General features: G+C 45.4%; 1 protein-coding gene across 1 annotated transcript in view; it reads left to right on the forward strand.

Annotated features, from left to right (window-relative positions):
- Positions 1-23,549, forward strand: part of LOC147707467 (collagen alpha-1(XIX) chain-like) — a 1,668,057-nt gene that overhangs the window by 1,593,914 nt on the left and 50,594 nt on the right. The window contains exon 19 of the mRNA XM_086925649.1: positions 11,467-11,520. Within this exon, the coding sequence (XP_086781775.1) occupies positions 11,467-11,520 (54 nt within the window). The remainder of the gene's footprint in view (positions 1-11,466; positions 11,521-23,549) is intronic.

The raw sequence follows: 23,549 nt of genomic DNA on the forward strand, positions 1-23,549 counted from the left end.
AACCCTATTCAAGCAGCAACTATAATCTCTGTCAGGGTGAAATTCAAGCAAATCACAAGCTAATCTGTGCTTAACCCTCTTGTAGTTTACCACAAAAGTAGTGAGGCTTAACTTGTAGGAAGTGTGTAGAGTATTTATGCAGCACTGCAAACAGTAATAAAGTGAAAACACAACACAAGAAAAATCCCGCACCAATTTAGAAAAATAAAGTAAAATGTAATAAAGTGTTTGACACCAAAATGACAAAACTCCAATCAGTGAAATTGGAGATATGTAATTTTTAAAAATGTAAGTAAAAATAGTGCCTAAAAGCACAAAGTGCCAACTGTGGTTACCTGGTCGCACTGAATCAGGAAAAAGTCACAAGTTCAGGCCAGCTGCAATGAAGCGTGGGAAGGACACCGGGACCAAGATCGGCCTGCTGAATAAAGTACCTTAACCATGTCTTTGCTTTGCAGGAGGTTCCTCCAGGTCGGATTACAGCCATATCATTTTCGGACCACCTTATTGTGGTGAGACCTGTGGATTTTTTCATGCTGGTATTACCAGACTTTTTCTTGCTTCTAAGAGAAGCATTTATCTCCGTTTCAATAATTCCTGTTGAAACCTACTCCTGCAATCCCGCCCGTAATACTTACCTACCACAGACACTTGATTCTTACCAGGAGTGCCCGTTTTTATTTTTATGCCCTGAAGAAGTCCATTTTTGGAAGAAACTCATCAACTGTGCCTTTCAATCACGAGTGGCTCAAAGAGACTTGAAAAAAAATACGATGGACACTGACTTGATAATTTGTTATGTGTCTGTTTTGTCTTGTTGCTAAGTGGTGCACCTTTGCGATTTTTTGGAACCTTAACCATGTCGTTGACATGGGGCTTGCGGTGCATTGGCCTGCGTCGAGGAAGCATCACACAGTGGCAGTTCCGAGAAAGCTGAGGGCTGTGATGCGAGGTCATTCATCAAAATGTGTTGCACAATGGCAATTCTGATGCATCTGTGAGGAGAAGTGTTGCGCTATATCAGTTCTGCTCACAGGACCACTGCTAGGGTTGCAGAGTACCTTCAGGCCCAATTCCAAAGGTCCAGGAATGGGGGGCAGCAGGACTCACATCAGACACAGTCCAGGTGCTGGATTTAAGATCGTTAGAGTTTTTTCTCTACCTGAGGCTCTGACAAGGAGCCATCTAGCCCTTGGAGTCACTCTGGTGGTCTTGGGTTCAAGATGCAGGTCCAGTCCTTTTCACTCAGGCAGCAAGGCTGCAGGCCAACATAGTAGTGGTTCTTCTTGCACAGCAGCACACCAGTCCTTCTGAGTACTTCACAGGCCCAGAGGTGTACTAAAGATTTGAGTCTGAATGCCCGCTATTTAACCTTGGTGCCATCATTGATGCAGGAGAAGATTCTAGAAGGTTCTGATGCCCCCAGAGGTGCTTGGAATTTCCTGCCTCCCTGCCCTAGCACCAGCTTTACCATTAAAGAGAGGTTTCAATAAAAAAAAGTTAAGCACCAAACTTGAGATTCCTACTTGCTCCCATTTGAAAGTTATCACTTATTAAATCTAATAAGATAATCCAGTGTTATCCTATAGGAGAGGTACGCCTTGCAGCAGTGAACATTGATTTTAAGAATTTTCCACTACCAGGACATGTCAAATCTGAAAGCACAAGTCCAACTTTTCAAATACATGGTTCCCGGCCCTGCAAGCTGTTTAGTGCCTACCCTAGGGGTGATGTGTATGTTTTAAAAGGATGGTTTAGGCCTAGCAAAAGTTTTGTATTGCAGTTCAAAAATGCACACACAGGCTGCAATGGCACGCAAGAGACATGTTTAAAGGGCTACTTAATTGGGTGGCTGTTAGAAATGGGCTTTCTGGTTGTCAGGGTATGCCCCCTGTACAAGCAGGAACCACCACTGTAATCAAGGTAAGCTAGATACACACAAAAAGATAACCTGTGCTCAACCTCTGGTAGCTTGGCACAGAGCAGTCACGCCTATCTAAAGAGACAATACGTAAAGTATTTGTGCAACACACATGCAGTAACACAATGAAAACACCACAGAAATATTCCACACAGGGTTTGTAAATTAGGTTATATGTTTATGATAAAAAAAAACTAAACAACTACACTCCAATAGAAGAACCAAAGTTATGAATGTTTAATAATAAATCAAAAGTTAGTGCTTAGAAGCAAATAGAGTTTAGGGGTTGTTTTAGGTCGTGCTGGACCTGAGTAAATCCAAAATTCAGGCTGACTGCAATGGAGGGCAGGCCAGCTACAGGACTCACGAAGGTCTCCTGAAAAAGTACCTTGGGTGGAGGAAGTGTCGATGTCAAAGACTCGATGCGTCAGGTTAGTTATGCGTAGGCAATGAAGGCTTCATCAACGAACCCATTTTACAATGCAGGCAATGCATCATCGTCGAGACGTCCTGTCCACTATCATTGAGCCATTCAGTCCATCAAAGAGATGTTGTTGATCTGCTCCTGCATCGCATCAAAGGTCAATGCATTGGTTATGATCACCGCAAAGCGGTCACTGCATCAATTTTTATGGTTCTGTACAGCAGAAACTCACTTTAAACGGCCCAGGACTGGATTGGCATCCTTTGCAGGGTAGGACTCACACATGGCAGAATCCAGGTGCTGTTGCAGGGTTGAAGAAAGATTTTGATGGTCCTAAGGCTTCAGAACAGGGGGCAAGCCAGCAAGCCCTTGGAGTCACTCTGGGTGCAAGTGAGATGGGTCCAAACCTTGTCCTCAGCAGGGCAGAGATTAGCAGGTTGCAGGGCAGGTCAGCAAAGCAAAAAAGAGGTTTCTATTTTCACTGATCAAATTTTGCTGTTGTGTTATAATTGTTTGTTTTAACAGTGGGAGCTGAATCGTTGGAGGGCTTTAACTTGAATCACCATTATGTCTTGATGAATTTTGCGACATTATCATTTGCCTTAAATTTGAATTTGAAGGGTTGGAGTGTGGAAAGAGCAGCTAATCACACGGGGCACTCTTGGGTTAACTACTCAGCCATTTCTCCCTGTCAGGGACATTTGGAGGCACCATCTAGAATGCAGTGCACGCTACAGTCTTTTACTAACATCACACCATATGCCTATAAAGAGGCCGCTGTGCGGACGCAAGCAGTGGGCTCCCCAAAAGCAAGCCCGTCTGCATCTGTAAGCATCCCGGAAGTGGCCAGCGCCAGCCAGGCTACCGGTTTCCAGCTAACTAACAAAAATAATTTGGTATATAGCAGTACCACCCTACGTAATCTCTCTTCAGAGTGTAATTGTCCCTATAAATTTCCTGCCAGCGGAGGGAAGGACATACTTCGGTGTTCCAATGTAACTGGACTACACTGCCTCCAGGTGAGAGAACCCCTTACATTACCAATCAAAATACCATCTCCAAAGCAGGAAAGTTTTCGGCAGCTTTGACAAATGTCCACTTGCAACAGAAGCATCTTATGCAGGTTTTTGAATTGCAGAAGATAGTAAACTAAACTTATTTTTTTTTTAACAGAAATGGCTCACTGACTCCTCCAACCCCAATATAGCCACTGCTATCCCATAGGGCTACAAAATCCTTAGGAAATATAGACCAAAAAGCAGAGAGGGGGTGGACATAATTTATATATCTAAGTTTAGAGCAGAGTATTTGGAATTTTGCTGCTCTCTATCGCCCCAACATTTGGTGGCCGGAGTTTTGATAGCTCGTCCTTCGGCTCACCCAGTTCTTTTTTGCAATCATGAAATGACAGCCTATCCTCCTGGTCCCTCAAATATGCCCACTTTCTAGTATTGGGAGATTTTAATCTCCATCTGGAAGCGCCCGTGAAATTGGTGGCTAAATCCCTCCTTGATTTATCATCAGACTTAGGCCTTGCCCCCTATGTGTGTAAACCCACCCACATCTTGGATCATATTTTTTCTAATAGTATGTTTAAACCAGATGACCCACTGTCACTAACCAGGTCAGACCACTTCCTAGTAAGCTTTCACTGGTCGGAACGCTCCAAAAAACATTCTCCCCTTGTTGAAACAAAAACCTTGATGAGGGCCTTACATAAAATTTAACATGCTGATCTGAATGCTACCTTAGAAATGTCCTCCCCTAAATTCTCAGGAGATCTGGAGGCTAACGTGAGTCAGTTAGATGCATGTATTATACAGAATAGAAATAAGTTAGCCCCGCCTGTGGAACGCCGCTTTTTAAGATCTAAGCAGTCAGCCCCCTTGTTCAACGATAGGCTGCGGTTGAGTAAAAACACTGCAAACTCCTGGAAAGGAGATGGTGTAAAGAGTATAATCTAGATAATAAGTTGATCTATCAGGTAGTTCTCGAATAACATTATACTAAGGTTAATTTAGAGAAAAAAAATTTGGTGAGGAAATTGATCTGACACTAAATATAAAACAATTTTAAAAATTGTAAAGGCATTTTTAAATCTGGGCGCCATTTTACAGCACCAACAACTCACAGACGAATGGAGCACTCAAATGGAAGTTTTCTTTCATGAAAAAGTTGCATTGATTCAAGCCTCTCTAAATCAATCATCATGGGATGATTCCCATATCTTCATGGGGCCTGTTTCTGGGCTAGTCATGGACAAAATACCTCCTCTCCCCCATTTTCCACCTATATCCCTGTCGGCCATTAGGTGCTTAAAGTGGGGCTCCCTTGCTGATCCATGCCCTCCCTGGCTTATGGCTAAGTTGGAGCAAGCCATAAATTCAGTGCTTAATAAAGTTCTAAACACTTCGCTTTCATTAGGATTAATGTTTCATAAATTGAAACATGCAAAAAGTCTACCTCTACTTAAAAAGCCATCAGCTGATCGCAAGGTCCCAGCCAACTATAGACTGATTTCTCTACTTCCCACTTATTAGAAAAAAAAGTCAACTCAATAATATTGTGCCATCTGGAAAGTGACAATATACTGCACCCCAATCAATCCGGCTTTAGACCAAATTTTAGCACAGAAACAGCCTTGCTAGAGGCAACTAATTATATAAAGGAGAAGCCGGATGGTGGGCGCGAGGTTGCTCTGGTCATGTTGGATATTTCAGCGGCTTTCAATACCGTCCCCCATGACAGACTTTTAGAATGCCTGCACAACATTGGTATTGAAGGAATAGCGTTAAATTGACTGACCTCCTTTCTCGACAATAAGAGCCAAGATGTATGAATCCCTCCTTTTGTCTCCCAGATTCAGAATACTAAGGTCGGTGTTCCCCATGGCTCAGCATTGTACCCTATGCTTTTTAATGTCTACATGGGTCCCTTGGCCACTTTGGTGGAATAACTAGGTGCCAAAGTGATAACATACCCGGATGACACGCAGCTTCTTTTTTTTTGTAACAACGGGCGGAATTTGATGGAAAAGTTATTAATGCCTGTTTAGCTAATATGCTCAACTGGCTAGCTATCAACCAACTAAAATGCAACTCAGATAAATGAGAGATTGTCTTCTCTGGCACACCACCTGCAGATATCGAGAGGTCATGGTGGCATCAAAATGTCCCCCCCCAACTACTTTAATGAATACATTAAAAATCGTGGGGATCAAGATAGACAGTGCTTTGTCCCTGCAACCACATATCCAAGCCCTGGTAGGCACCTATTTTGGTCTCCTACGTACATTGAGAAAGGTGATGCCACTGCGCTAGGTTGAATCCAGGAAAACTGTGGTTCAGGTGCTGATCACCTCCAGACTAGATTATGGAAATATTGTGTATCTGGGGCTCCCAGAATATCTTTTAAACAGGCAGCAGATGGTGCAGAATGCGAACACAAGATTGATTTTCAAACTTGCCCCTAGGACCCACATATCTCCTCATCTGAGATCACTTCACTGGCTCCCCGTGAGAAAGAGGAGTCAGTTTAAGACCCTTGTCCTGGTGCACAGAGAGCTGCATGATAAGGGGGCAGCCTAGCTTAGAAGGAAGCTTTCCAGCTATTTTCCAGCCAGGACACTTTATTAAACTTTTGGCAATTTAGCCATCATTCCCAAGATCTGCAATTCCAGAATCTGGGCAAATCCTTTTCGTATCTTGGGCCTAAGGCCTGGAATCAACTTCCACTGTCACTAAGGGCCAGTCCGGATTTTTCAAACTTCAGAAAGAACTTAAAACCATGGTTGTTTAATATCTGAGGATGCTCTCCGTGTTTTGCTCTACTGTGTAGAGAAGCTGTTATGTAGCGCCGGGGCACTCCTTGGAGTTGCTGTGGGCTTTAAAAATGCTGTTTCATTCATTCAAAAAAAGCAGTTCTTCCACAGCAGCAGTCAAGCAGAGTTCTTCACAGGTCCAGTAGTGTACCGTCTTATTAAAGTCAGAGAGTTTTGCCTTTGAAGTGGGGGTGGCTTCAACAAAGGATCTTTGAAGTGCACATATGTACTTTCCACGCTGCCCTGGCTTCAGGCTATCAGTAGCGATTATTCAACCATTTGAATGGGAACCAGGGACTGCCTATTCAGGTATTTGTTTCAGCTCCACCCCTCTCTTCCTGCCCAGGAAGACCTATCAGAATGCAGATGAAGGCAGATGAGTTCTCTGTCACCCCTACCCTTCCAGTGTTTGTGGATGCTTAGATGGAATGCTCAAAGTGTAGCTGTCACCCACCCCAGACATGTATTGGAGTCAGGCTGCACGCACACATAGCAGTTAGAGCAGAGAAATGTCCACTTTCTAAAAGTGGAATTTCTAAAATAGTAATGTTAAATCCAACTTTACCATTAAAGAGGATTTATCATTACCATTCCAAAGATATAACACATGATTAAATCACTCCTTGCTGCCTTAAAGTGTATTCAGGGATTCACAATACTAACCTATGAGAAGAGTAGGCCTCACAGTAGTGAAACATGAATTAGGGTGTTTGTCACTACTAGGATATGCAAACACAACTTAACAGTATATGTCCTCCTTTTAGTTATACAGCCCCCTTCTGTATAGGCTACCTAAGGCCTACCTTGGGGAGACCTATGTGTAATAAAGGGGGAGTTTAAGGCTTGACAAGTAGTTTTAAATTAAAAAAACTAAAAGAGAGAGCTAGGACGAATGGACGGCTGTCCTTGTCCGCCAATATAATTATAAACAACTAAGACAGCCACATTAACTGACTGTCTGACATAGTAGTGTCTAGCACCTCAAAGGTTTGCTAAAAAAACCCTCACACACCAGCCTAGTTGGTGTCATGCTTCATCATCGGGTCCCAGCTGAGTAGCCGAATGCTACTCAGCTGTGCTGCGACACCTGTTTACAGTGTAGCGGGTTTGAGGTGTGGGTGAATGTGATGAAGTGAGTGTGAATATAAAAATACCTCCAGAATTCTACCTATTGATTTATTCCTGGTGATCCGGTTCTAATAGTCCCTCAATACACCAAGTAAAACCTCTGTCCCTTTAACATGTGTGACAACCTACAACCCTATATCTAATCAAGTGGCCAAAATTGTGCAGAAACATTGGGCAATACTGAACACATGCAACTTCAAGTGGGAGAAGCCATTGTTTTCATACAATAAAGGAAAGAGCTTGAAGGATAGCCTGGAACACACGAGACCCCAGCAAAAAAATCGACCAGAAGACACAATTCTTAGCGCACAGGGCTTACCAAGAGTAACATGACACCACCCCTGCAGTAATTGCAGTGTATGTCATTTAACGCAACCAACTAAGACACTCAACTTAGAATCAGGAAAAACCTGGGAAATACGCAGACATACGATTCGAACTGCAACTCTACAAATGTCATATACCTCATAACCTGCCCTTGTAGCCTGAGATACGTGGGAATGCACAGCCGCAGAGTAAAAACAAGAATCTGAAAACACAGAAGTAACATTCGTTGCAAACGCAATATATCTCGCATGACAAGCCAATTTTTAGAACAGGGTCACACTCCAAATTATATGCAATAGGTAGTGATTGAGCAATTGGACCACAACACCAGCAACATTCAACAATAACAGCTGGATGAAGAACAAAGATGGGTATATCGGATGTCTACTCATACCCAAGGGTTGAATGGTAACATACCCTGGAAAAGTCTCAACTGCTGAATTAATCTTGGCAAACTACATCTGGGAGTGATATACTGTACTAGTTTGTAAATGTGAACCTGAAGCCAGCATCACCACTTTATATAATGAATATATAACCCTCGCGAATTTTGCGAGTGTTGTTTTCGTTGTCTATGTCTGTTGTTGTACTAATCTCCAGTAATCATACCAAAACTTCTCATTCTTATTATGTAACTATGCTTCGCGGGAGCACTATTCAATTAGTGATATCTATCCATCCTAAACCCGGGACTATTTAGCTATAGTTAGCAGTCTAGTCGTTAGACGTTCACGCCACACGTCAGGTGCGTGATGACGCGCATGCACCAAACGTCTCGTACGTGCTGAGGTGCACGCCTCTCCGATGTCCAACCGGAGCATTTCTTTAAAACCAACACAGGCTCCTGCGATACTTACCAGCCGGTTCCTGAGGACACCGCAATAGGTCGTTCTACAGGAGAGACCTTATCACCAAGTAAGATTGAATCAATTTGGATACAATCGGCTTGCTGCATATTGCGCCGCTCTACCACGGTCAATTTCGGCTGTATACATAGCTTATGGCACGAGACAAACCAGGATGTCTACATTGACCATCTCCTCTTTTTTAACCCCCCCCCCTTTTTTATTTGTCCTAGTATGTGACTTAAAAAGGCTCCCCCCTCCCAGGACCAGATGCGAGCGCCAACAACACGATCAGTGTAAATATTAAACGCTAATCATTTCTTCAATAAGTCACTGTAAAATAGACCACTACAACCTTCACAGAGCAACAGAGCCACTCACATTGGATTAATATATATAAAAAAACACTTCTAATGATGACAATCACATTAAGTCCAATAGATTAGTCATTGCCACTGTTCACAACGAACAATAAAGTTCAATATAGGGCACTGAAAAACACGTCCGTCCTATAGTTTTCAAAGGCATGATCACTATATCGTACACAGGCATGTTATATTGAGCGCATGGCATGTGTATGAAAGGTACTGCACGTATGTCTGACACCACTTGCCTCAGTAAAAAACACCTTAACACCAACAATGCGGTTATGGCATAACCTACAGAATGTTTTTAATCGTTGTATTGTATTGTGTTATGTTCTTTTCCCTTTCAGGTATTAGCCAATGTGAGGACCCAAAACACGGTCAGACCTCCCTGCATATACAGTACTCCTTAGCCAGAGTACTAAAAATGCTTTAACAAATGGTTGATTTTTTACCACTCACTTTTTCACTTCACTTATTATATTTGAGAGGTCCTGAAGAAAGCCCCAATATGTTCAAGTGGGCTGAAACATGTCGACCACCAAAGGGTAATATTAAGCTAGACATAGTATTCGTAACTTAATTACCCACTCTCTTGTTTTTAACATACCCCGGATCACCAGGAATAAATTAATAGGTAGAATTCTGGAGATATTTTTATATTCACACTCACTTCACACATTCACCCTCACCTCAAACCTACTCCAGTGTAAACAGGTGTTGCAGCACAGCTGAGTAGCATTCGGCTACTCAGCTGGGATCCGATGATGAAGCATGACACCAACTAGGATGGTGTGTGACGGTTTTCTTAGCAAACCTATGAGGTGCCAGACACTAGTGTGTCAGACAGTCAGTTAATGTGGCTGTCTTAGTTGATTTATAAGTAGTTTTAAATGTCAAGTCGAAGTGGCAGTAAGCTGCACACACAGGCCCTGCATTGGCAAGCCTGTGCTACTTGTGTGGGTGACACAATCAGTGCAAACGCCTACTACTAGCATTTAGGTTACAAACCCTGGGTATATTCTGTACCACTTTACAATGGACTTAAAAGTAGACTAAATATGCCAATTTTGTATACATCAATATTGTCAAGTTTAGGTGAGAACCAAATGCACTTAAGCACTGGTCAGCAGACAAGATGGATCCTAGATCCTGGGCTTCCTTTATGGCAAAGATGGTCACACCCTTTCACATTGGGCAAAGCATCACCCTGCCTTCCTCCCACCTCCTCATCCTTTTAACGAAGAGGAGAGACACCACCATCTGGATTAAAAAAGAATGTTAACATTCAATATTGATCGTACCAAAGGATTCTGGGTGGACAATCAACTCTTAGTTGGATTTGAGGAGGCAAACGCAGGGAGGGCAATTTAAAGGAGAACCACATCTTGTTGAATACTAAAGCAGCTATGTGGGCATCACTGCACACATTTGATAAACACTATTGCCTCAACAGTCTGGTCTGGTGGAATCGGCCCATTGCCTGTTCAGTTCTGTACGATCTGTAAACCAACTTTTGGGAAAATATGCTTTGGTATCTATTCTAAGGTAAGGAATCTTCAGCTATAAATCTCTGTCAGATGAACAAGTTACTTATCTTCAGTAACTCTTTATCTAGTACAGGATCTATCTAGCCGCAGATTACTTACCGACCCTCGCCCTCATCCTACCCATCCTGCGAACTCTCTTCTCTCAATTTATAGTTCCTTTAGGACCTCACAGGCAAACTAGTCACTCCTCCTCAGCTTGGCAAGAACTGAGGTCAGCAGGCTAGGGTGGCACCTATAATGGCACCGCGCATGTCATTTTGACGCAGACAACACCAGCGACAACACGCAGAGCAAAACAACATCACTTACCTGCACGCAAGGGGGGTTCTCAAACATTTCCAGATCCAGTCTGATGCCTGGAAATATTCTGCAATAAGGAATCTGCAGCTAGATAGAGTCTCTGCTAGATAAAGCATTACCAAAGGTATGTAACGTGTTCAGACAGTGCTTGATATATTCCTGGACATGTGTTTCCGGGTTGTTGTCTGTTTTCAAAAATAAGTAGCAATCATGTTGGAGGTGCTTGAAGGGTCTCTTTTATATTTTTTCTTAGGTATAGTACCACTCCTAAGCATGCACAACCAGTCCTAGTTGGGTTGTATTCCTGGACATGTTTTTTCTGGTTTGTTGTATGTCTTCAGCATGGCGTAGCAGTCATGTTGGGTGTGCTTGAAGTGCTGCTTTTATTTTGTGGAGGGCTACTTCATTTCTAGGCATTGCAGTGACGTGTTTGGTAGCCAAAAGAGGGAAACGAAGAAAAGGGTGTGCTCAGGGATGAACAATTTGCTGTTAGAAATGTAGAGCAGAAACCTAGCCATCCGAAGCCAAACTCTTGTGATTTTGCTGAAGGAATGTATGTAAAATACAGGCGTAGTTAAATCAAACTATGCAAATAGCTTGGAAAAACGTATCTGGATTGCTGTTGGTAAACCATAATGCAACACTTATGTCCAATTAATAGTTCACCAGATTTGTTAGAATATTTAATATACCCGTTGATAAGTACTACATCACATTACAAACTGCAGCAATGTACAAGGTTTGTTCTTGTTCATGTGCAACATTTTTATGCTTTGTCTCTCACAGGGAGAAGCAGGCCAGACAGGATTTGCGGGACAGAAAGGAGAAAAAGGAGAAACAGTAAGAGCTGCATAATGCACTTTAGTTCTAGCTTTGGAAGAATTTGAAACTGCTCAGTCAAATCACGTTTGATAGATTTTCCAGTGGACTATTGCAATGGTCGGCTGGCTTAGTTATTACAGAGGAATAAGAGCCATCTACACAGTGACAGTATAACAAATAAAGTTCAGTTGCCTTTTAAAAAATAATATATATTTTTTGAAGTTTTATCAATATAAAACAACATGTCAATCTGTGGCCCAGCGAGCCAATAAGTAGATACAACCACACATATGATTGCTCTGAGTAAGGCAAACCGAGTAGAGAGCAAGTAGGTACAAAAAAGGATGACCCAATCTTATCACACAGAGTGGTTTATGAGCAGTGTGAAGTTATAGCCAACAATGTTATAATATGTTATTTTATGTTACTGTATCTTATGTTAAAACATTTATAAAGCGCCTGGTTACTCCCTTCGGAGTATACCCGCACTAAGGTTCCACACCTTACAGTAGCCTAAATACACACGATTGAAAAACCTGTTTAAGATTGTCTAAATTGCCAAGTCTTGATAGACCAGTTAAGATTGTTCCTATCGCAAAACAGCTTAGAGAGTGTTCCAGTTTGGCAGCCAGGTCGATAAAAGAACGACCTTCCACTCGGTCATTAGCCACCCTGGGGATTACAGTGAGCACTGCCCCTGTGGACCTGAGGCAACGACTAGGATGATAGGGCTTAATCAAAGGCTAAAGGTATAAAGGGCCCTTCAGGTTGAAGATTTTACGGCAAAAGTATAGCGCATTTAAAATAAAATCTTTTCCTAATCGGAAGCCAATGGAGTTTGCTGAGAGTTGTGCTCGTAGAAGAGTATCTAGAAATGTTCAATAACATTCATGTTGCATTCTGTACTCCATGAAGCATTCCTAACCTACCTAGGGTGGCCCCAAGTTAGAGCACACTGAAATAGTCTAGAGTCAAGACCAAAAGAGCCTGGACTACTGTCTTCCTGGCTGTGTCAGGAAGAAAGCCCAGGATCTTGCTTAGCATATTTAGGATACCAAAGCAGACCCAGTCAAGACTAGCTATCTGGCTGTCAATAAAGAATATGTTGTCAAACCATATTCCAAGGTTCTTAACTTTCAGCTTTGGGGTTGGAATGAGTCCTAAGTCCTAAGGCATCTGCCCACCCGGTAGTGGACTAGATTGAAGATTGTTTCCCCAGAACCAACACCTCAGTTTATTCAGCATTTAATTTGAGGCAGCTGCGGTTCATTCTGCTAAACCTAGCAGCCAAGCTCTGAAATTGGCTGCAGAAGAACAATAATCCAGTGCCCTAGGTAATAATTAGCTGAGGGTCATCAGCGTACAACATGATTTTAATGCCATAGCGCTCAACCACAACAGCAAGGGGGCACATGTATAGATTGAGTAAAGTCAGGATGTGGCACTCTCTGCTACAATGAGAAGACCTCAGAAATACCCGGCTGTTGAATCACCTGAATGGTACAGTTCTGAAGGAAATCTGCCAGCCATGTTAGAGCTAAGTCCACAACACCGAACCACCAGAGCGGTTCAAAAAGAAGGCCTTGGGATTCGTGTGTCAAAGGCCGCACTCAAGTCTAGCTAGACCAGCATCGCTGCCTTGCCCCATCAACACTGAGTCTCAAATACTCAGAGGCCAGCAACAGCACAGATTTGGTGCTGTATTGGGGACGGAACCCAGATTGGGTCTCATGCAAGAGCTCTTCCTTCTCAATGAATATTATCAGCTACTGAATGACATGTTTTCCCCCTACTTTGGAGAAAAACAGGAGTAGGGAAATGGGACTAAAATTTTCTGGTTTGGCCGGATCCATAATGTTTCTTTAAGAGATGTACAACTGTGGCATGCTTACATTTAGAAGGAATCTGGGTGGTTGTAAAAGACTGATTAGGCAATCCACTTAGTACAGGTAGAAGGACCTCCAAACCACGTTCCAGCCTCATAGGTGGAGCAGTGTCCAGGGGGGAGCCAGATTTTACTTGAGCAGCCAGAGCACAAAGGTCTGTTAAAGACAGACACACAGATTTACAAGCCCCTTGCGCCGTTTTTGCGTCACTTTTCCCATGTTAAAAGTGATGCAAAAGTGGCGCAAGGGGCTTGTAAATCTGCCCAGAGTATTTATGATAAGAAGACCACTTGTAGAGGTGGGGGGTAGAGACCAAGTAGCAGGCATTAGAGCCTCTCTAACTTCTTTGGGGAAGGAGGCATAGATCTTAGTGATCTCATAAAAAAACAACTGTGCAATCTGACTGCAGTTTTATACCATGGGAGTCGTCATAGCAGATGCGTACCAAAATTATAGAGCTTTTACAGTCTGAAAACCTCTTGTGAAGAGTCCCTAGGGGTCTCAATCTTCTGAGCAATATACTGTGTGTCCCTAATTTTTGGGTGATATTCTTTAAGGGACTTGAGATAGTTCACTTTATCTAAAGCGCTGTAGTTCTTGGGCCATAGATTCTCAAGGCATTTGCAGGATTTCTTCATAGACAGAGACTGCCGAAGGCTTAGAGCAAATGACACTACAGATTTTCATGGCTGCACTGTTATCCCAGCCTGGTAGATCCAGGTTTCAGCCTGCGAGTTTACTAAATAAATACCATCTCTAAGCAGAGGGTGATTAGTATTCAAAGCCACCGTAAAAGCAGTGGAAGTCACCTTGGCCCATTTCCGAGTTTTATAGTGACCATCTACATGTGGAGTAGACAGCCATGGAGACCTGAAAAGGAAGAACAAAATGGTCTGACGATGCCATAGGCACCAGAAGTGTCATACTAACATATGGAGTCTAATATATGGTCATATCGGTGAGTAGGGGCCTGCACTAGTTGAGTAAATTGTAAAATACCTAGGTCCTCAACAAGAGAGGTGGCCAGACGACATGTGGTATCTTCAACATGTAAATTGAGATCACCCAGAAATACAAAATGTTAATAAAATAATTCATGTACAGGTAAACTATCCGCTAAGGCAATGGCAAAATGTGCGGCTAAGCTTGGCGGGAGATAAATCGGAAAACCAGCTAAAATGCTGTGGCTAGATAAAGTGAAAATAATGCTGCCTCACAGCTGTCAATCTCCACTTCAGGGAAGGTACATGGGATATGCCATGAAACACAAAATACACCAAGTGAGTGGGGGGATTTATACCCCTACCAATCAAGTCAAACGTTCACGGTAGGATAGCTCTTTTCTCTCTTCTCGGTGGCCCAGTCAAAGAAATACAATGCCCTGAGTCTAAGCGGGTAAAAACATAGAAATTCTAGTTTGGATCAGTTAAGTAATTAATTAATGGCTGCCAGAGGTAGGTGACTGTAATTTCTGATTCAGTTAGTGTGTGTGTTTTGTTTATCATGGTGAGTATCTGCCAAAGCCTGTATAAACAGGACATTATTGGCAGCAGTTCAGCCTTCTTCCAGAAAGGGGCTTTGAGCTGCCTGGCTGCCCCTGTAATGTGGTGTGTTAGTGCCCATTACATGGGTCCTGGCTTCCAGGTTTGCAAGTTTTAATCAGCAGCTGCTCCCCTGCAATGGCGAAGGAGCGCCGCCCCACTGCCTGGCTCATAGCCAACAAATGAAAAATAAAATGATGTTCTAACATCGTTTTATTTTTTAGGCTCTGAGCCAGCACTGTAGGGAGGAGCTGGGCTGAGGCATGGGAGGAGGGAGGAGGAGTGCTATGTGCAATACCTAATTGCGCATATGTGTTTGGCCAGCTGTCTCAGGTGGGCCAAAACACACATGCGCACTGAGGTTTCTCCAGTCCAGGTGCAATGAACAACTGGGCTGGAGAAACCTCACACATTCCCTGGTCTGAGCAAAGGGTCTACACAGCCCATTCAGGCCAAACCCAGCACTGCTCTGCAGCACGGAGATTGGATGGGAGTCTGTCCCAGGGGGGGTTGTGACCAGGAAGAGAGGAGAGGTGCGATGCGGGAGGCGGCCGGTGGCTCCAGGTAAGTTTTTTGTTTAATATAGTATTGCTAACCCCCACCCCCGTGACCCCTCCCGCGTTCCACCTTTCTTTGTGGAGTCTGCCACTGGTTTTAACCCAAGAATCAACATGGCAGCATCAGCCGGTATGGGATATCCTAGAGTGCCTTTAATGTGTTCCAGGATTCTTTCCCAGTACGTTTGACTCATGAGCAGGACCATCAAATATGGAGAAATGTGCCCACGTCTTTATGAACGTTCCGCATATCTTGGGTGTGGAGGGGTACATGCTGACGAGTCTATGGGATTTCAAATACCATTGGAACATAATTTCACGGTTGATTCTTTGGGGTTAATACTCCAGTGGATTTTTGGGCTCTTTCTCAGGAAGCATTTCCATTGTTTGCTCAGAATTGGTTGTGCCAGGTCACCTTTCCAACACACCTGATATGGGTGATTAATGCGAGGCTTAGAGGCTTGAATACTGATGTATGACAGGGATATCAGCCGCTGGGTGCCCTCAAATGACCTGACAAGTGTTTCGAATTGAGTTAGCACGGAGGTATCTACAAGCAAATTTACTAAGATGCAGTGCCCAGTGGTGGATCTGGCAGTATTGGAGACAGGTTTTCTGGAACATAGCTTGAAAGGTTTCATTGTATGGCCCTGGAAGAGGTAACTCAGAGTCCTGCAGTCCCTCTGAGTCCAGTCGGTGAAAGTTTAGGGTCAAGAGCTGGGGTGAAATCAGGGTTGCATGCCAAAGGGGTGTTAGATAAGGGAAAGGTAGTTAATCACCTCTTAAGGGCTAAGTGATCCCAAATGCAAGCACATTTCTCGTGGGTGTTGCTATGTATTCACCTTTAGGGCAACTCGTTTTTTGGAGCCAAACCAGGACCCAAAATGATGTGCATGCCACTGCATGGTCGATGTATAATCATGCTTCTTTGATCTCTCTGGTCACCCATTCCAACACATATCGGAGGAGGGCCGCCCAATCATTTTGCACCACTTTCAGACAGGCAGTTTGCTAGAGATTTGGGGTCTCGCCTGTTCCCAGATGAATATATGCAATTTGTTTTTGAGGTGTCTAATAACTGTCTTGGGGATAGGAGTAGGTAGAAATTGGAAATAATAGAGTACCCTATACTACACGCTCAATTTGACCACATTTACGGGCCCCAACCATTAGATGTATAAGGGTTTCCATCTCCGTACGTCCTCAATAATGGCGTAGAGTCCCCGATTGGCCTTGGCTCTGTTGTCAAGATTAGAGGTGATGTTGAGGCTTATATAGTGAATAGAGAGTGGGGCCTTGCAGAACGCGCCAGAGATTGCAGAGATGGAACTAGGTCCTCCAGGATTGTAAAGTTGAGGGCCTGAGACTAATCTTTGTTGACTTTAAATCTAAATCACATTCAGAGGCGAGAAGAAGACAAACCACTTCCAACAAAGACCGGGATGGGGTCTGTTAAAGTGAGGAGAAGGTTATCAATAAATAAGTTCACGTTATGGGTGGTGCCACTAAAGGCAACTCCCAATATCTCAGGTAATGTCCTGATTTGGATAGCCAGCAGCTCTACCACACGGGTGAAGAGCAGCTGGGAAAGGGGGCACCTCTGCCTCATACCCCTCTCAATCCTCATGGGTGGAGTACATTGCCATTGAGTCATAAAAAAGGTGGATGGGGACGTGTGTGTTGCTATGATCCTGGAGATAATCTATGATCCCAGTGCAATCTTACCTCACACAGAAAGTCTCAGCTCACCTGATTGAAGGCCTTCGCCCCATGCAGCAGCATGGGTATACTGTGCTTACGTGTATTTACCACCAAGGGGGCTAACTGTCTGGTGTTGTTCATTCCTTGGTGGTTGTGGATGCAGTCCACCTGGTCTGGGTCAAAGAGGCTTGGGAGCAGGGGTTCCAGGCATTTTGCCAGAACATTAATATAAAGTTTTGCATCTGTGATTAATAATGCGATGGGGCGGTATGATGCTCAATTATGCACCAAGATCATCCCTACCTTGTCCCCCTCTCATCATAGAATGCCTGATTCAGGTAGAACAGTGGGCTTTCAGCACGGTTCATTCTATGGGATCTGAGTTGGCTTCATATCATAGCGAGTTTCCTACAGGTGGCCCTGTTTGTAGTTTGTTTGTTTTGTATTTCCAATGCCTTGATTTCAGTGGTTGGGGTTTGTTCCAGAAGGTGAGACTCCTGTGCTATTTCTATTTAATGTTCCGCCTGGGTCGGAGTTTTGAAAAATAAAATAGTAATATGGTAATTTAATACCATTTTATTTATCTATTCCTGGGGTGAGTTTTTTAGTGGGCCACACTCCTCCACCTTAACTGAGGAGCCGTCCCCAGTGGGCTGTTATTAGGTCAGGATTATCTAAATGCCAACTAAGAGGTGGGTATTTAACAATGTGCGTAGTTGATATTTGCATGGAATAAACCTATCCAAAAGCTATTAGGCATTTGTTAAAGAGGCAGAGGCTAATACCATGTGATTGGATGGGTAGCTCGGTTATCTGAGGGGCAGCAGTTTCTGTATTGTGATGTAGTGTTATTTAAGGTGGCTAGTCCCTAAATTTGAGCTGAGTCTGGGCAGTACTCATGAATAAAAAGTTGTCATTCCAGATGTTGGGTGCAAAGGAAAGACACCTGTTTCTTAAGTTTATCTTTTATTACCTCAAGCCTTATTGTGTCCTCGCTGTAGGTGTTCCTATGCCATCAGAGATGATGAGCTTGTCATCAAAATAGATGGCCCTGGTGGCTTTGAAGATTATTCTCTGGTTTAGAAAATGGTGCAGGCCAGCATAGGGAGGCCTTTGCATTTGAGATAGTAATTTTCTGGTCTCTGTTCTAGAGGGTACTCCACAGTTAGGAGCCTTCATCATGGGAGGGCCAGGCACCATTTCTTGTATCTAATTTGTGAGGTAAACACACATTATTGGTTTGCAGACTTGCGGCTTTGGATCATTTAGTATGAAACAATCAGATCAGCAAGCAAGTTGGTTGAACAAACTTGGATTGCTTTATGCATGATGACGAGTTTGAAAGGTTGTCCTTTCTTTTAAAAAGGGCGAGTGGAGGACTATCAGAGCGTGTGTGGTTGGGTTGTGTTCTTTCAGACCAAACAAGTGTGCTGCACAGTTTTGGACTCTCTTCAGTTTTGAAAGAGATAGGCTGGCCGAACTGATGTATGGGCTGTTGCAGTATTTCAAGTGGAACATGACCATACTGAAGTTGAGAATAATTTAATGAGAGAGCTGGCACCACATGAGAACCACTGTTAGCAAACCTAAATGGTGGAATGCAGTACTGGAGCCAGTGGCGTAGGAAGGGGGTGTGGGTGGAGAACCACCCTGGGTGACACTAGTTTGGGGGTTGTGGCCCCCCCCCCACCGCCCACCCCCTTCGTACCTGCAAGACAGCAGAAGCATGGGAATCGCCGCCCCCCCCTTACCTGAAGCCATCACAGGAATCTGCCAGTAGCACCCCACACTCCCTGCTGTGACATGTCGCCGTGGGCTGCAAATGCTGGTGCCGCCATGGCTGGCCAAAGGTCCAGCTACGCCACTGCTGAGGGCTGCATATTTGTGGGGTATGAATGATAACTCACAGTCATGATGCTCTCACGTTGTGTACTTTATCCATGGAGTGGAGAAGTATGCAGTTGCACAAGCCAGGTTACAAGGAAGGGGGCAGTATCTTCAGTGCCGAGATCAGCGTTTTAGTTTTTTCCCAATTTGGGCATAGTCAGTTTTTCGACATCCAGCATTGAATCTATGAAAGGCAGTGAGACAATTTGTTTAGGTTTCCAAACCCATTCCCAAGCTTAAGAAGGAGCTGTCTGTCATTGACATACACGCGTTAGAAATTATTGCGTACTTCTAGGATGTCAGTGAGTGGGCTCTTTCAAGCATCAAATAGCAATGGTGACAAGGCAGAGCCATGAGATGTACCACACTTGATTTTGTTTTTTTCTGAGAGTAATGAGCCCAGTTTGACTAGGTTGAAACAATGTTGCAGAAAGGAAGCAGTCCATGACAGTATTGTTTCCCTTGTTCCCAGGATGTGGACTGCCTTTTGATTAACAACTTGGGGTGTAATGAAATTGATAGGTCTATTAGGATCACAGTAGCTGTAACCTTGGGATTGAGTAATTCTTAACTCATGTTGTTGGACTTGGCCCTTCTGGCAGGTTCACCCCTAGACTTTTTGCTTGTAATGGTGACCTGGTGATGGTGATTTTTGGGTTCTGCGCACTTTCACTGTGTCCCAGTGGAAAGTGCGTGCGCACTCTGAGTGCATGTGATGAGATAGGCCTGCCCTCCCATAGGAATGCATGGGGAATGTATGTGTCCCTGGTAGTTCCTGATGCGTGGGGTGTACAGGTTCGAATCTGATATGTGCGAACTCGTGAGAGTGAATGCTTCGCAATGGTGTATGTGGCATGAGTGTGTCTTGTGTACAAATGCCACTTCTAGGAGTTGGCATATTAATATAAAATATGCCTGGAGCGTGATTGGATGGAGCTGGCTGGCATGCCAGGCTCCAGGAAGTCTGGGTGGGTCTGCCCGGTGGTGAGTGTGAGATTAGCATGAGTGATGTGTGGGAGGAGTGTACCTGTGTCCTGGATGGGCTGGGTTTTCCCCACACAATGCTGGCTCCGCCCCCCTGTGGTGTGTCTAACGACCCTAGCCTCCCCAGTGAATGAAAAGGGTGGTTGAGCAATCAAGAGTGCTCCAAAACCAGCTGCAACTGGTTTCTCCCCCACCCTGCACCCTTAGACAAAGGAATGTGGTGTATAAAAATGGGGTTGTGTCCCCACAGATGTTGTTCTCTTCCAGGATCCTGAGGGGGCTGCTGCTGCTGTCGCTGGGCCAGAGGACCGCCACTTGGAGTGTCTCCCTGCCTGGAGACCCAGTGTGCTGGCTCTGGGCCCAGCCTTGCCCCCCTGCCTGCCCTGAGGACCTTTTGCTGGACTTCTGGGCTCCCAAGCGCCTGGAAACGCTTGATTTAACCTCTAGCGCTTACGAGCGCTTTACTTTGCATTTAGCGCAGAGGAGCGCTTTACTGTCGGAAGCCGGAGCCCACCCGGCGTTGGCCCCGCTCCGTGGTGAGTTTGAGCCCCCTGGCAGGTGTCCACCCTGCCGGGGACATTGCCGCATTTCGAGCGTGTGCCCACCGCGCTTTATGGTACTCAGAAGCCGGTGCCCACCCGGCATTGCCCAGGACTTCACCGCCGCAGCCAAGGAGAATCCGAGGAGCAGCCGCTGACGTCACCCGGGAGCCGCGCTACCATTGGTTAAGGCCGCGGGGGCTCGCCGGGCGACGCATGCTGCAATTGGCTGCCTGCCCTGAGAAGCAGGAGATCTCCTCGGACCCCGGGAAGCGCCCGCCCCGCACCGGAGCACCGAAGAGGCCCGACCGCAAGGCTTCCCAAGTGAAGGGAGAGCCCCGCAGCCGAGTAAAGGAGTCTTCCAGCTGCCGCCGCAGACAGCCGGTGAGTGTGGCAGAGGAGAGATGGGAGGGGCGCCTGGACACATTGTCGGTGTCCGCCCCCCCCCCTCGTAGCGCGAGCTGGCGCTGATTGTTGTTTAGAGCCCCGAGAGGCTCTAGGGCCCTAAGTGCGAGATCGAGTCCCCCGTGAGGGACTCCAACAAGTTGGGCATTCCTTTCTTGCGAGCCCCACGAGGCTCACGGCACCCTTTGCCCTCAGAGCCCTGAGAGAGGCTCGGAGCGGCATTTTCATTGTTCTTGAGTCCAGGAGGGACTCCAAACCGCCGCATTTGTGCCTTCAGCCCAGAGAGGCTCGAGGCACCCCCAGTGTTTCTGGGTTCCCCCGTGAGGGACCCCCCAGCCCAGGGAGGCTGCATAGATTCACTTCAGAGCCCTGAGAGGCTCACTCTTTGCACCACATTGTTCTGGCCAGAGCCTGCGAGGCTCCAGCAGTGGCCCAACAGTGTTTCCAGCTGCCCAGCACTTTGTGGGCAGTTGCTCCGTTTAGGACCCTGACATTGGGACTGCCACAAGTTGTGGCTTACGTGACTGTGTTGCGTAGTTGCTTGTTCTTACACCTCTGAATGAATAGATTATTCATCATGTGTTCTCTTGTGCTGCACCTCTGAATGTGTTTTTATGCGTCATGTGCTTTGTCCTTTTACACCGCTGAATGTATTGTGATGCATCATGTGTTTCCTTCCTTAGACCCTTACAGGTATAGCGATACTTAGGTGGTTTCCTTCTTGCTAGTACAGGTGGTACTAGCGAGGCCCAGGTTCCTTGTGTGAGGGTTGCATAGGTAGTGCTCACCTGGTACCAGTAGTGACTGGTTGTATGTTATTTTTGTGCTACAGTGATAATTCTATGATCTAAAAAGTGCTAAGTTCTAAAAGTGCTGATTCCTGACAGTGGTCCATGAGGCCCTGTCTTGTACATATCCCCTGTAAATTCTGCCCGTGCCTGTTGGCACATTGTGAAGTGTGTGTTTTATCTAATGTGTTTTGATGTAATACAAAGGCTATTTTTACATATAACCTTGTGTGGAGTTTCCTTTGTGGTGGGCCTTGGGTGTTGTTGCTGGGGTGCGCGCGCAAGCACTTAACTCATATCGCCTCCAAGTTTAGCCTTGCTGCTCGCGCCACGTTACCTAGAGGGTGAGCAGGGGTTATCTTGGCGTGTCACTCCCTTGCCCTGACTTGGGAGTGGTGGTCTCTGACTGACTTTGGCGCAAGCCCTGGCCAGCCAGGGATCCCATTTCTAACACTGGACGCAGCGGTGAGGATAAGGATTTGTGTTTGCGTTGTACCACAGTAGCAACTGGCTGCACTACAAAACTCTGCATTTTAGATGACCACATTTTTGGGGATTATTGTTTTTGGAAGTTCCATTTTCTTCTCCTAAGAGTATCATTGTTTAATAGTGTCCAGTGCATTTGTTCCCCCGCCCCGCGCCCAGAGTTTGGTACCTGTGTCACGTGTGGTCAGGTTGAAAAGTCAGGGGTGGTAGAAACTGCCTTACCAGTCCGAGGGGGGGGTTGTGTGTGAATGAGTGGTGTGTGGCACTAGACAAGTGAAGGGGGAGTTCTCTAGGGAACTCACTGAATCTTTGTAAATTTGGTACTCTTGCTTCAGCTCTGACAGTTAAGTCCCCTGTGTTGCACGTGTCTGTGAGCATCCTGCCAAGATGGAGTCTGCTTTTAATGTCTGGGGTCTGTTTATGCATGAGCTGAGAGAGTTTTGCGAAGAGCGAGACATTGCAGTGAATGAGTCAGACACCCAGTCCCAACTTAGGGGTAACCTGATCCAATGGCAGAAGGATGACTGGGAGCGTGAGCACAGTGAGGAGAGGTCCCGGGTCTCACACCATGAGGGTGGTGGGTCTGAGGGGAGCCCTGAAGAGTCTGAGGAGGAGGAACAAAATGAGAGTACGGGGACGCCAGCAGATAGTGAGGACCCCATAGATAGGGAGTCCCTTGCTGGGTCCAGCGTAGGAGGCAGCGCCTCATCCCTTTCCCTGTCCCCAGAGGAGTTGGAGGATAGGAGGAGAGAAAGGGAGCACCAGCTGGCTTTAGAAAAGCTCAGGTTGGAGCATGCCCAGGCTATGGCACAGCTGGGCGTTAGAAAACAACAGTTAGAGACTGAAAGGGTCTTAGCACAGGAAAGGATAGAGGAGGCTGAGAGGGCCTCCACCAGAGGCAGAGGAGCTCTGGAGGGTAGACTATCCCCTGCGCGCAGTTTTAATTTTCTGGGCTCCCCAGGGAGGGTTGAGTCCAGTGGTGGCAGCTATTTAAATCTCAGTGTAGAAAGTCCCAGTTCCCCCAATCTGGTACCTGTTTCCCCAGACGAGGAGTTAAGGGTGAAGTTCAGGGACAGTAGGAAACTGTCTCACCAGTCTTGGGTGGAGTTTGAGGATGAATGTTGTGATACACTGTTTGATTGGGTAAAGGTTCACACGAAAGATGATTTTGATGTCTTGTTTGATCTGATTGTCAAAGAGCACCTGCTCAGCTGTTGTTCACCAGGGTTGCGCCAACACCTGTTGGGGTGTGGATTTTCTGAAGCATGTGAGC

The sequence above is a fragment of the Lissotriton vulgaris genome, chromosome 6 (genome assembly GCF_964263255.1).
Source record: "Lissotriton vulgaris chromosome 6, aLisVul1.2, whole genome shotgun sequence".
NCBI lineage: Eukaryota > Metazoa > Chordata > Amphibia > Caudata > Salamandridae > Lissotriton > Lissotriton vulgaris.